This window comes from Mya arenaria, chromosome 11 (genome assembly GCF_026914265.1).
Source record: "Mya arenaria isolate MELC-2E11 chromosome 11, ASM2691426v1".
In the NCBI taxonomy this organism is placed as follows: Eukaryota; Metazoa; Mollusca; class Bivalvia; order Myida; family Myidae; genus Mya; species Mya arenaria.
Genome location: NC_069132.1, coordinates 38,945,152 through 38,959,755, shown reverse-complemented (window position 1 = coordinate 38,959,755; position 14,604 = coordinate 38,945,152). Strand labels below are relative to the sequence as shown.

The 14,604-nt window shown below is 35.6% G+C and overlaps 1 protein-coding gene across 2 annotated transcripts in view; it reads right to left on the bottom strand.

Annotated features, from left to right (window-relative positions):
- Positions 1–611: 611 nt before the first annotated feature.
- LOC128208117 (cell surface glycoprotein 1-like) overlaps positions 612–14,604 on the bottom strand; it is a 24,904-nt gene continuing 10,911 nt past the window's right edge. Inside the window, exons 1-6 of one of the 2 annotated variants that reach the window (XM_052911465.1) lie at positions 12,591–12,723; positions 10,650–10,870; positions 7,194–7,979; positions 6,693–6,793; positions 6,201–6,294; positions 612–3,300 (exon numbers count right to left, since the gene is read on the bottom strand). In XM_052911465.1, the coding sequence (XP_052767425.1) occupies positions 3,247–3,300; positions 6,201–6,294; positions 6,693–6,793; positions 7,194–7,979; positions 10,650–10,817 (1,203 nt within the window). In that variant the 5' untranslated portion in view covers positions 10,818–10,870; positions 12,591–12,723 and the 3' untranslated portion in view covers positions 612–3,246. Of the gene's footprint in view, positions 3,301–6,200; positions 6,295–6,692; positions 6,794–7,193; positions 7,980–10,649; positions 10,871–12,590; positions 12,724–14,604 lie in introns of those variants that run through there. The other variant, XM_052911464.1, reaches the window with a different exon arrangement.

Below are 14,604 nucleotides of genomic sequence, written 5' to 3'. Positions count from 1 at the left end.
TACCTACGGAATAGGCGCCGAGCCTACCGTTTTTATTGTCAGTTTGAAAAAAAAAAGAAGAAAAACTTTTGAAAAAAATCTTTCTTTTTTTTTGGTTTTTAAATATGGAGTTTAAAACCATACATGCTTATACAGGAGATAACTTTAACACTATTCTCCAATGATGAAAATGACATTCTTATATAAAGCCTAATAAAAACAGCCTACCTACCCTACCGTTTTTTGAAAAGGATGTAACCTTAACCAAACGAAAAAAATAGGCCTAATTATTAGTGTTTTGGATTTTTGAAATTAATCGTTTCGTGGCCACAACTTTTCCAGTTAAAATAGCGCCAAAAATCGTAAATATCTGTTTTTATCTGTACACATTATATTTTTTGTTTTTGTTTTTATCATATAAACAGTCAAGAGAGTAAAAAAAATACTTTTTCGCGTCAACGTATATTGTGTCCCTTTAACAAAAGTCACTTAGAGCTGTTTTGCGTCCATCCCTCGGCGTTCACTTAATTGATACACTATGGAGAGTATATTGCCATGGAAATATTGCTTCTGCAAATATGATCAGCTACTTAATATTGGGATGAGAGAGAATAAAAAACAAGCCACAGAGCTGAACTTATTGTGATATTAGAGTTTATTAAAACAGATAACTTAGCAACACAAGAAATGTAACTTTACATACTGGTACCATACGCCTACACATGTTGAACGCCTAGTTCAAGTATTACATGTTGTATACGGAAGTTTAACAGTATATATCGTAAACGTAAAGATGTAAAAAATAATATGCATACATTTAGCTTGAAAATATCTTTGGTCACAATACACCATTATACGGATGGAAAGTTTTCAATATCCTTAAAGAAATGCATTCATGTAGAAAATGTTTTTATTCGAATTTCAGTTGCCTTCATTAAATGATATATAAAAACCAGTCCAACAGTGTTTTTAACTGATATATTTAAAAGTTTTGGCGTGATGCATCCATCAGTTGATAAAAAATCATAGAAAGGAAGTGACGTCAACGTCATACGCTATTCAATGACGTCACGTCGATTAGCAGCAAAAATGACGTGGATAGAACCAGAAACGTGATATAGACACATACATATGAACGTAAAAATATAATGGATCACAATTGATGTAATTATTTATATTTTTATTTTCCTTTCATTAAAATGGTTGAACACGTACTCGTTCTTATTTCTTAAAAAACACAACAACTTTTATACCTTGTTGAAAAAAATGAATAAAAAACGCTTCCAAAATGGACATATAATGCTTGTTAGAATGAACGATTGAACGGACATAATTCATACACTCAGGAAATATAAAACCATAATAACAAAAAATAATAACAGACAGCTTGTATACAAAGATATACAATGCAAAGAAATCAGACATCATTCAAACTCAGTCATAATAGACCTTTCCTGAAACAGGTAAGTCAATTTCATATAACTTACTTAATTTTAAGTCACATGCACAAAGAAGTTATACCTTAAAATAACTAATATTAGGAATATATTTTTTTCTTGAAATACAAAGAAATATATATTATATCTAACACATATATCGTTTAAACAAGACTAGTAGAAACACTTGAATGCTTTCCGTAATTTGAAGATAATATAATTAATTTGAAAGTGTTCTTTTTATAGTTGCTTTAAAGGGACTCGCTCATGTTTTGAAAAATGCACTTTTATGGTGAAATAATGCGTGGCAAATCATCATGATTGTTAAAGCTAATACACTGACGGCTGGAACCTTTCAACACATATATACTCAATTATTGTCTCTGAGGAACTCAATTTTGAATAGCGTAAGTAACGCTTGTCAAAGAAAGCGTAAAGGTTGATCTATCCCCCAGTTTTTGTACATGTCCGTGTTTGCGAGCGGTTTAGTCAATTTTCTATTTTTTTACTATATCGGCTCGGGTTCACTCCACACTAAAGCCAGATGTTTATATACTTAAATTGTATTTTCTGCAATTCCAGTATCACAGAATAAAGTTCTAATAATTATAGTGTTACATAACCATGAAAAAATTTGGTCCAAAAACACGATCTAGTCCCTTTAAAGCATGCTTTTTGTAGGATAATGTGGTTTAAAGACTGCTTAAACATAATAATTTTCTATATACATTTTATTGTTTGGCATATATTATAATGATACATGTACATGCATTCATCTTTAAAGTATTAAATAAAAGCCGGCAAAGCAAAAGACAATAAGCATTAGTTCACAGAGCCTGTTTAACATACAGTTGACACTCGAATATTTTTGGTTCAGTTACACACGTTTTGTTTTTCGGATATATCGAATTTTCGTTTTATGGAGGCCTTTTACTAGGTCCCAAAAACTTCGACAAAGCGAGTTTTTGTAAATCTTCCCAAGTAGAGCCTGGTGGTAAGCGCGCTCGCTCTCACCAAGGTGTCCCGGGTTCGATTTCCGGCCTGAACGCATGTGAGTTTGGTTTGTGGTCATCAAGCCGGACAAGTGGGTTTTCTCCGGGTACTCCGGTTTCCCCCACAACACAAGACCACACTCTCGTACAACATCGAGCCAACAAGAGTGACTTAGTACAAGTTATCATAACTGTCGTCACAATTGCTAAAAGTATAATATTTAAAATGTAGAGAGTGGAAAATACGAATTTTGGTCTGACTGACAAATGGAACCTTCAGGCCAAAACATATGAGCAGAATAGGGGCCTTTTAAATAAAGATCTTAGTCTATTTCAGTCGTTCAGTACCATTGTTTAATTATTTCGCTACATTTTTAATCAAATAAACTTAAGTCTGTGCTTAAAATGAACAGAAAGATAAGGAAATAAAAAAAAAACAATTGTTCTGCCATTTATGATGTTTATACAAATTTGACGATACGACTTGATCATTTATTTAAAATGAGGCTATGTGATCCATTATTCTGATTGCTTTACTTCAATTTAAACCATATTGCTTGCTGTTTTAATGACAAAAGCATTGTAAGACAAAAATCCAAAATATCGCAAGTCAGCCTTTTATAACTTGCCGCATACATGTACATGGATATTATAACTAGAGTGAGCTACTTTCGCAACCATTGCAAAATAAACAACACACACTTCCTTGTTCACGTCAATGCGCACACATTTAAATTCAGAAGATAATAAACACCAGACGTGGAAACTTAATACAGAATTGATATATCCATAAATGACTAAATGCATATGTTAAAATGAAGGCTTCAACAGAAATGGAATCATCCAATTACGATCACATTGTTTTCTGCTCCGGATTCGTCGGGCTTTTTGTCCTGAAAAAAATAACAACAACATACAAAAACATTTCAGTTGAACTAAGTTGTGTTGAGTAGACTTTTAGAAACACACACATTAGCATTACGTTGTGTTGAGTAGACTTTTAGAAACACACACATTAGCATTAAGTTGTGTTGAGTAGACTTTTAGAAACACACACATTAGCATTACGTTGTGTTGAGTAGACTTTTAGAAACACACACATTAGCATTAAATTGTGTTGAGTAGACTTTTAGAAACACACACATTAGCATTAAGTTGTGTTGAGTAGACTTTTAGAAACACACACATTAGCATTAAGTTGTGTTGAGTAGACTTTTAGAAACACACACATTAGCATTAAGTTGTGTTGAGTAGACTTTTAGAAACACACACATTAGCATTAAGTTGTGTTGAGTAGACTTTTACAAACACACACATTAGCATTACGTTGTGTTGAGTAGAATTTTAGAAACACATACATTAGCATTAAGTTGTGTTGAGTAGACTTTTAGAAACACACACATTAGCAGTACGTTGTGTTGAGTAGAATTTTAGAAACACATACATTAGCATTAAGTTGTGTTGAGTAGACTTTCAGAAACACACACATCAGCATTAAGATGTGTTGAGAAGACTTTCAGAAACACACACATCAGCATTAAGTTGCGTTGAGTAGACTTTCAGAAACACAAAGAATAGCATTCAGTTGTGTTGAGTAGACTTTCAGAAACACACACATCAGCATTAAGTTGTGTTGAGTAGACTTCCAGAAACACACACATCAGCATTAAGTTGTGTTGAGTAGACTTTTAGAAACACACACATTAGCATTAAGTTGTGTTGAGTAGACTTTTAGAAACACACACATTAGCATTAAGTTGTGTTGAGTAGACTTTTAGAAACACACACATTAGCATTAAGTTGTGTTGAGTAGACTTTTAGAAACACACACATTAGCATTAAGTTGTGTTGAGTAGACTTTTAGAAACACACACATTAGCATTAAGTTGTGTTGAGTAGACTTTTACAAACACACACATTAGCATTACGTTGTGTTGAGTAGAATTTTAGAAACACATACATTAGCATTAAGTTGTGTTGAGTAGACTTTTAGAAACACACACATTAGCAGTACGTTGTGTTGAGTAGAATTTTAGAAACACATACATTAGCATTAAGTTGTGTTGAGTAGACTTTCAGAAACACACACATCAGCATTAAGTTGTGTTGAGAAGACTTTCAGAAACACACACATCAGCATTAAGATGTGTTGAGAAGACTTTCAGAAACACACACATTATCATGAAGTTGTGTTGAGTAGACTTTCAGAAACACACACATTATCATTAAATTGTGTTGAGTAGACTTTCAGAAACACACACATTAGCATTAAGTTGTGTTGTGCGTAGAGTTTTAGAAAATAAAACGTACTTAAGCATTAAGTAGAAGTAATTTGAATAGATTTTTAGATTAATACACACAATTGTACTACGTAGAAATAAGTTGAGTAGAATTTTAGAAACACACACAATAACACTACGTTGAACGAAGTTGAGTTGAGAATATTTTTAAATGTCAAAGAATGTACTTGAAGCTTACATATTTGAAGGCATGTCGCTCATTCAAATGACCATGAAAAAAGAGAATGTCCTCCATTGACGCCGCACATGTGTTTTTTTTGCGTATACAATGTCAGGATAAAGTATTGACGTTTGTCAATATGATCAACCTTACTTGGTTCCAGAGCAAGTATAATTGCAAAAAAAGAATAATGGATCTTTTACAAATTACTATTCAAATAACTACATGTATATAGCCGAAAACATACATATGCATAGTGCTAATTATGATTGTCTCATATGATCTGAAGGCATTCGAGAATTACACAATGTTTAGCTTGGTAATTTAACATGGGGGAAATGCAACCCACAATGTAATTAAAATCTGGAACAGAGGGGCATACAGGTTTTTTTAGAATTGAATAATCTTTAAAAGTTGCCATGGCCAACGGTTTTGATTGACAAGCAATGCTATTTTTCAGCTCATTTTATAATGAAAACTGTTCTTTTTCTGAACGGCAAATCTTAACTCTCATCTTAAAGGCATGATTTATAGAATGTCTGGCTTGTTAATACCAGCTATGCATCCCCTGTTTATTGCCCTGGTGCCACAGAAGGGTGCCAAATTTACTGCGCATTGTTTATTGGCTAATTTCCATCATTTACGATAAGGACTGCACCAGCTATGCTTTGTCTGATCAAAATTCATCGATCTGAGATCTGTTCGATGTTAACAGACACATCTTGTATTCAATTTTAGTCATATTTGGATCTAAGAATGGTGTAACCAATCGGATTTCGTGTTATAAATAACTGACCTAGACAGTAATGAAGTCAATGATGTATTGCCATAAGATTGACTTAAGTCGTATATTGAATACCACCACAGAGGGCAATAAAGATGAGGAATACTGCACCAGTCAATTGTAACCACGCCCCCCCCCCCCCAGGTCCGGGGGGATAGCCGGGGAAATGGGCCGCGTTTTTACCTTTCAAGTGGCCCCGCAGTGCCTGGTGAATGCGGTGGTTTTGTCTTCACTTTAAATATAGCGGGGAATGGGCCTTACCTAGGGTCCCTGGGGTGCGGGGGCATTTGGCGGGGATTTTACCATCTGATCGTCCCCGCAGGGCGGAAATTTTAGCCGGGGTTGGCTGGACCGAAAGTCAAAGTCCCCGCTATTCCCCGGACCTGGGGGGGGGGGGGCGTGGTTACAATTGACTGGTGCATAACTGTGTGTAATATCCAATATTCAGTAAAGGGGGCAGTGAGAAATGGTCAGCACTTATAGAATAGTCAAAATAGACATTTAATTCTTAAATCTTAACTTTATATATGAGATCAATCATTCACTTACCTTTTTCTGATCTACTTGCCATTCATCATCGATAAGGTACTTATAGGTATATTCTCCCGGCTTAAGAGTTATGGTCACAACGAACGCATCCCCGCTGAAAATATTATGAAGGCGTCAACGAAAGAATATATGTTTATATTGTTTGTATATGTATGCTATCGTTTGCAAATCACTTTAAAAATGTGACCTCACATTTCTGAATTATAGAATGAAAAGCAGACACATTTATTCAGTTTATTTATTTTTTATCAGTATTTACGCTCACGCCTCAGCAATTGGACCAGCGGACGGATTCTGATGTAATTATTTAAGAAGCCTCTTACAAAGATAACCGCCGTATTTCAATTAAGTCAGTAATTGGTTTTACTAAGTGATTTATTTAGCAGTTCCCGCATGCGCGTTAGTTAGTTTGTGGCATTCCCAACAACACTAAGAAACACAATTTCTTGTGCATTAGAATATCCATCGACTACTTGAACAACATTTTTATACCTTTTCTCCATCTTGTACTTTTCTCCCCAGTCATTAAATGAGCCCGCCAACTGGACGTCTTCCCCCGGTCCCTCCCAGCGAAACTCCGTCGACACGGTAACCTGTTCAGTATAGCGTCTTACAATATGTTTTTACAAATCCATCAGCTCTATTTTGGGAATAATCAGGTATTTTGTGGTCTAGCTCATTCAGTTGCCACGTTAAAAACAGTGCTGTTTCCGTGTTGAGAAACAACCTAATGTCAAGGTTTGTTATTGTGTTTAGAGCCAAACTTCATACAAACTTCACCGAAACCATTTCAGCGGCATACATATTTTAAACAGTATAATCATGCCTTTTATGGTTAACTAAATGTCACTTAAAATGCCGTTTAGACAGCAAGGCAAAAAGGTTAACCACAAACTACCATGACACCGACACATGCTTTTGTTATTGCATCATGCGGCTTAAAACATTGAAACTTAGGATTCACTTAAATGTATAAAACTAAAAACACTTTACCTCAGTTTTTGTTTCGACAGTCTCACCATCACCTGTTTTCTTATCGTCGTCAGCTACTTTCTCCGGCGTTTGTTGGTCATCAGCTGATTTTTCAATAGTGACTTCCTCGGCGTTGACTTCGCCTTTGTCTGCCGTTTCTTCTACCTTTACGTCCGATTCGGTTGGTTTACTTTCAGGTATTTGTTCACTAGATTGGATTTCTGCCTCAGTAACCGTTTCGCTCGTTTTACTCTCAGTCTCAGGTTTACCCTGTTCTGTTTCGTTAACGACTGGTTTATCGTCAGGTTTAACATCACCTTTATCGCTTGATTCACCACTTGTGCTTTCACTTGGTCCAGTCTCAGTATCAGTTTTATCCTTTTGTCCACTTTCATTCTCTTTAGGAGCATTCTCTGTCTCAACCTCATTAGTTTTACCTTGATCGTCAGACTTTTGTTCAACAGATTCAGTGTTCTTAGTTTCACTTGGTGCGTCCTCTTTCTTTTGCGTTTCTTCCGCTTTTTCAGACTGTTCTGTTTCTACCTTTTTCTCATCGGGTTTAGTATCATCAGTGGGTTTTTCTGTTGAACTTGCATCACTCGGTTTCTCACTTGAAGTTTCGTCCTTTGGTTTCTCTGCTGGTGTGTCTGATTCCGATTTGCCTTCCTTTTCATTGTCTTTGTTCTCACCTTTTCCTTCACCTTCCTTCGGTTGTTCTTGAGTATCAGTATCTTTAGGTGGTTGTTCCTTATCTTCTGTTGTTGCTTTACTTTCGGAAGTGGCTTCTTCTTTTTTATCTTCCGATTTCTTATAAACATGCAATAATTGAAACCCAGTTAACATATAATAACATAAAATGTAGCTGTAATTTTTGCGAACTTAATAATATATAAAGCCAACGAAGATAAGCCTAAGGAACAAATTAATTAAACCCTACATAACGTGAACATACAGTAGTAGTTGTTGTTAATAATTGAGAAGGATACTTTGTCTCGCATATTATATACCAAAAAGAAAATGTACAACACTATATCGATGAATGTTATTTCGAATGTTTTTCTTAATACATTTTCGATAATATCTTTTTGTCATATGAATCTTCCATGGCCGCTAATGGCAGATGGGTTTATCCCAACCTGGGAGATCTTACACGAGCGATCATGGGAGATGCTTTTTCTCCTACCCCAGCTAAACAAAATTTATTTAAAGAAGTTTTTTTTGTTTAAATATGACATACGGATACTTTTTTATATTTGCTTGTGGGCAAGATAAGGATTTATAGCATGGCCACTATCTGGATCTATTTATCTGGGGTGGGATAGAAAGATTTTTCAGCATGGCAAAATACTTGGACGTACTTATCTGGGGCGGGATAGAATGATTTTTCAGCATGGCAAAATACTTGGATCTACTTATCTGGGGTGGGATAGAATGATTTTTCAGCATGGCAAAATACTTGGATCTACTTATCTGGGGTGGGATAGAATGATTTTTCAGCATGGCAAAATACTTGGATCTACTTATCTGGGGTGGGATAGAATGATTTTTCAGCATGGCAAAATACTTGGATCTACTTATCTGGGGTGGAAGAAAATGATTTATAGCATGGCAAAATACTTGGATCTACTTATCTGGGGTGGGATAGAAAGATTTTTCAGCATGGCAAAATACTTGGATCTACTTATCTGGGGTGGGATAGAATGATTTTTCAGCATGGCAAAATACTTGGATCTACTTATCTGGGGTGGGATAGAATGATTTTTCAGCATGGCAAAATACTTGGATCTACTTATCTGGGGTGGGATAGAATGATTTTTCAGCATGGCAAAATACTTGGATCTACTTATCTGGGGTGGGATAGAATGATTTTTCAGCATGGCAAAATACTTGGATCTACTTATCTGGGGTGGAAGAAAATGATTTATAGCATGGCAAAATACTTGGATCTACTTATCTGGGGTGGGATAGAATGATTTTTCAGCATGGCAAAATACTTGGATCTACTTATCTGGGGTGGAAGAAAATGATTTATAGCATGGCCAAATACTTGGATCTACTTATCTGGAGTTTGGAGAAAAGGACTTTTCAGCATGGCCAAATACTTGGATCTACTTATCTGGGGTTTAGAGAAAAGGATTTTTCAGCATGGCCCAATACTTGGATCTACTTATCTGGGGTGGGAGAAAAGGATTTTTCAGCATGGCCAAATATTTGGATCTACTTATCTGGGGTGGGAGAAAAGGATTTTTCAGCATGGCCAAATAGTTAGGATCTACTAATTTTCAGCATGGCCAAATACTTGGACGTACTTATCTGGGGTGGGAGAAAATGATTTGTTCAGCATGGCCCAATACTTGGATCTACTTATCTGAGGTAGGAGAAAAGGATTGTTCAGCATGGCCAAATAGTTTAATCTACTTATCTAGGGTGGGAGAAAAGGATTGTTCAGCATGGTCAAATAGTTGAATCTACTTATCTGGGGTGGGAGAAAAGGATTGTTCAGCATGGCCAAATAGTTGAATCTACTTATCTAGGGTGGGAGAAAAGGATTGTTCAGCATGGCCAAATAGTTGAATCTACTTATCTAGGGTGGGAGAAAAGGATTGTTCAGCATGGCCAAATAGTTGAATCTACTTATCTAGGGTGGGAGAAAAGGATTGTTCAGCATGGCCAAATACTTGGATCTACTTATCTGGGGTGGGAGAAAAGGATTTTTCAGCATGGCCAAATACTTGGATCTACTTATCTGGGGTGGGAGAAAAGGATTGTTCAGCATGGCCAAATATTTGGATCTACTTATCTGGGGTGGGAGAAAAGGATTGTTCAGCATGGTCAAATGATTGAATCTACTTATCTGGGATGGGAGGAATGAGTATCCTTTTCAATATAACATTTCAGTATATAAACATTCATGATTTACTCATGCGCTACCATATTTGAGTATTGAGCATGATTTGTTATATCATTTTATAATATTAGTGCTGTTATTACTTTAACCAGCATACCAGCATACGTATGTTGAATTGCTGTTGACTGCTTAATATCTTAAACGTGAACATCACATATACAGTCGAACCCCGTTGGCTCGAATTCGCTTGGCTCGATTTCCTCGTTGGCTCGAACTGTATGTTAAGGACCGATTTTTTTTCTACTGAATGTTATCATTCATGCTTGGCTCGCATTTTCCGAGGGTCGAGGTATTTTGGCCGGTCCTTGAGAGTTCGAGCCACAAGGTTCGACAGTACAACACATGGAATTCGATCATGTTTTATAAGCATTGACGTTGCTTATCATAAGTGCACGTCATTTACGTTTTGTAACAGTTCATGCAGATTCTTTTGTTGCCATTCAGTGATACGACAAGTTTTCTACCGAGTACCGGATACCCTCCAATAATGAGGGGAAGCAATTACAAATATCTGATTATTTGTTATGTCATATCCTTAATAAATGGAAAACAATCAACAACATGCATACCTCAGTGACATTATTCTCCGCCTTTTCTGCTCCATCCTTCACTTCTTCGGCCGTCTCTGTCTTCCCCTGGTCCGCCCCTTCTGCTTGCCCCTCCGCATTTTGCTCGTTCGCCTCCGCCTCGTCTTCTTTTCCGTTTCCCATCTTGTGTTTGCCTGTTTTGTTCCCCATTGTTAGCGCCTTGTGACTTAGGTGTTCGTCGGATTACGGCTGCGATGGTGTTCCTGAATTTAAGATATCACACTCATCAATATATAATGGTCAGCAGTGGGCCAGTATTCAATACTGATCTTATCCTTATCCTTAGACATGCCTTACTGATTCCATTCAGTCTACTGGTCAGCTAAATACAGGCCAATCAAAACACTTAGTTTCTTATCTTAAATTTAAGTTCAATCTAAGTTGCTTTTTGAATACAGCTCCATTATATTCTACAGAAACAATTAGAAACAACCAAATGGCAGCCTACTTCTGTCGTGTGGCAAATATTTCATAGTTATGGAAGCGTATACAGGATATACTGATCATGTAGTCTTGCCGACTTCTTTCATTTCGATTTGACGAGTTGTAACGTGACAAGTTGCCAATATTACGTGGACTTGACAAAAATGATATCGACTCTTTTTGTTGAACCTTATTTGTCAACAAAAACCTCTCTCATAACCGGACCCACATGATAGATACTTAATAGTTATATGGTAAAATTAACAGCACCTAGCCGTTTGTTTTCGAAATAGTTTTCAGTAAGGTTAAAGTAGTTCGCGTAGAGTTTTGTTTCCGCAAGTAGTATGCATTACCAGCATAATGTTCAATGAATGATAAACATAGCAACATTACTGTTGTATTAATTCCAAAAGCGTTTACATTTTATATTACTTCAAGCGCAAAACATACTCGATAGCGCCACCACTAGGGCAACAGCGCCACCACATTTATAAATATGTGCTTTTTTTTCCTTTTTAAGAAGAGCTTATCACGTTTGTTGTGTTCTGGCATAGGTACTATACATGACAGTTATGTTTGCATGCATGAGAATGTTCTTACGGGGTGTGTTAGCACCGAAATGTACTTGCTATGCAATCAGATCTCAAAATATGAACAAGTCCGATTCGGGAGAAAAGCTCCTGACACTACAGTTTTCACAATATTGAAATGAAATAGTAACCAGCCTACAGTAGAAGTGTTCTTACACGGTACTACATTCTCCGATTTTCGAAATATATCCGTTAAATGAAGTTATCAAATAAAATATCAATCATACTCACGTTTGTTCATGTAAACATACGGCACAGCTCCACCACGGAAGTGTCGACAGCTCTTTTTCTTTGCACCACCGTAAAGTGGTGGAGCTGGCGTTTAGAGGCCGTGTAAAAGTTCAGGTAATGTGCTGGCCAAAATAGCACATTAATAATGTTTTATTCGTTTAAGTTGTTGGATTCTAATGACCTTTTGCGGAACATTTTACCGTCTTGAAAGATCCACATATTTTCCTATTGATCATTTATTATTATTGATAGTTCGCTATTGACTACCGAATGTACTGTTCATGTGTCTTAATTGAAATGCACCCACAGACCAGCTATTTGATATCGATGCCTTTTTTTTCAAATGTGCTGTATGATTCCAAAATATCTTCAAATATGGAAAAAGTAGATTTACTCTTTCTAATAGTTTAAGAAACCTCTACCGCCCTGTAGCCATCATTGATCATTAAACATGGCTACTTTACACCCATGTTTACAGAATGTTCAATTGAACTACCTAATTCCAAAAAAAATAATCTAATTATAAGAGTGATTTCTCTTGATATTGGGTTAGATTCTATGAAACATAATTAAACTAGAGATAATAGATGAAAAAGCGCAACGTTCAAAATCACATTGCAACCATTGAAAAAGGTTAATTAACTTTTGGCATGGCGCTATACATATAAAAAAAACTTACTTCGTTTAGGAAGAAAATAAAGCCTTGAGCACAGAAGTCACATATAACCAAAATTCTTCTTTCACAAATTATACTGATTTTGAACACTGCCTTCCTCCAACACTTAAGAATGGAGTGTTTTAAGCCTTTGAGGAAAAGACAATACAGCCATCGTTGATATTTCAACTTCCGCGTTTTTACATGTCACAAGTATGCATAGATAAAAATTCAGTTTCTCACAATGTATACTTCATGTTCTACTTATATTTTGGACATCAAGCATTTGTTTTACATTGAAATTATTTGTTTCCTTATCTATTAAGTAATCCCAAAATTACGTCTAATTCTTAAGACTGCCATTGCAAACTTTCGAGGAATTTTGCCTTTCAAAAGCTCTCATAGTTACTAGTATATTTAAGGAAAACTAGTTGATTTTTTCCCGCGAATTATTCTGACAATGGAGTAAGTTTACTTCTTACATATATGTAAGGAAACCGACTGTTCTTTAAAATAATGTTTTTGCCATGATTGTATATGATTTCCACAATTTGTTCTTTAAGGTTTTTGTTGGTCACCACCAAAAAGCGTTCAGATTATATTTTATAAAAATATCTTTTATCTCCATTGTGTCGAAAGCTAATTGCTTATAAAATCACTCTCGAGTCTGTTTCCTGTGTAGAAACCGGTACTGGTCCATTTTTAGAGGCCGTGAGAAATGAATACATTGATGAAAATGGGAAGGTATTTAAATTATACGTCGCAAATTAAAAAAAAAATACGGCAAAGATACGTGCACGTTTAAGAACACAATCATTACACATTATCACATAGTTATGCAATAGCAGGACAAGGGGGCGAGGGCATGCGGCGCCCCCTTAAATCGTCCAAGTAATTTTTAAATGTCAATATCGGAAAAAAGGTAATAAATTCGGACAAAAATTGTTTAAATTTCCTTTTGGGAATGCCTCAACACCCACTGCCAACATTTACACTATTTAGCTTTTGGTTCATGTAATTCTTTGTATGTTATGTGTAACCATTGTTCGTCATTCCATTTTATTATTGCCTTTTGTTTGTTCATGCTGTATGCTTGTAATAGGCCATGAGTAGTTTTATAAAAGTTCAAAAAGTTCAAAGCGAGCCCGCATTTCCATGTTTCAAGATGATATTAGCAAATAACGTTTAAACTAAACGGCAAAATTCAAATGTACGTAAGGATACACGTGAACGTACTCGACGTGTTTTCACAACCTATCAGGACCAAATAAGTCATTAATATTATGGTTTTACGGCAGCTTTCATCTTTCTATTCATAAGTAAACAACTGCGATATCAATACTTAACATAGCACATCATAATCAGACGAAAAAAGAAAATATATTTTAAAATATCGTATGGGTAAATGTTTCAGCTATAATAAGCTTTTTTTGTCACATCTTGCTAAATTTTAGAACAAAATAGGGGGTAGCGGCACAAAAAGCAGCCTTCATCAACAAACGAGTATTAATCTGTTTAAATCTGATAGTTTTGTTTCTCGAATGTTCAACACTCGTTTAATCCAAATTTAATGGTCAACTGGCATCAACAGTACCAAATTTAATGGTCAACTGGCATCAACAGTACCAAATTTAATGGTCAACTGGCATCAGCTGTACCAAATTTAATGGTCAACCAGAATCAGCTGTACCAAATTTAATGGTCAACTGGCATCAGCTGTACCAAATTTAATGGTCAACTAGAATCAGCTGTATCAAATTTAATGGTCAACTGGCATCAGCTGTACCAAACCATTTTAATTTGTTAAAAGGAAGGTACGTTGAGTACCACTTTCGTGAATAAACAACTTATAATTATCTAAAAATAGTCGAAACAATATGCTTTCTATGTTTGCGTAAGATCCTATCCTTATTTTTTAAGATCTTAAGTATGATCTAACGATGAAATATTTCCTGTAATTTTTTATAAAGCTATTTGAAAAGCCATTTAGTTAAGTCTTTGGAATTGAACCAATATTTGATGAGAATAAGATTGACAG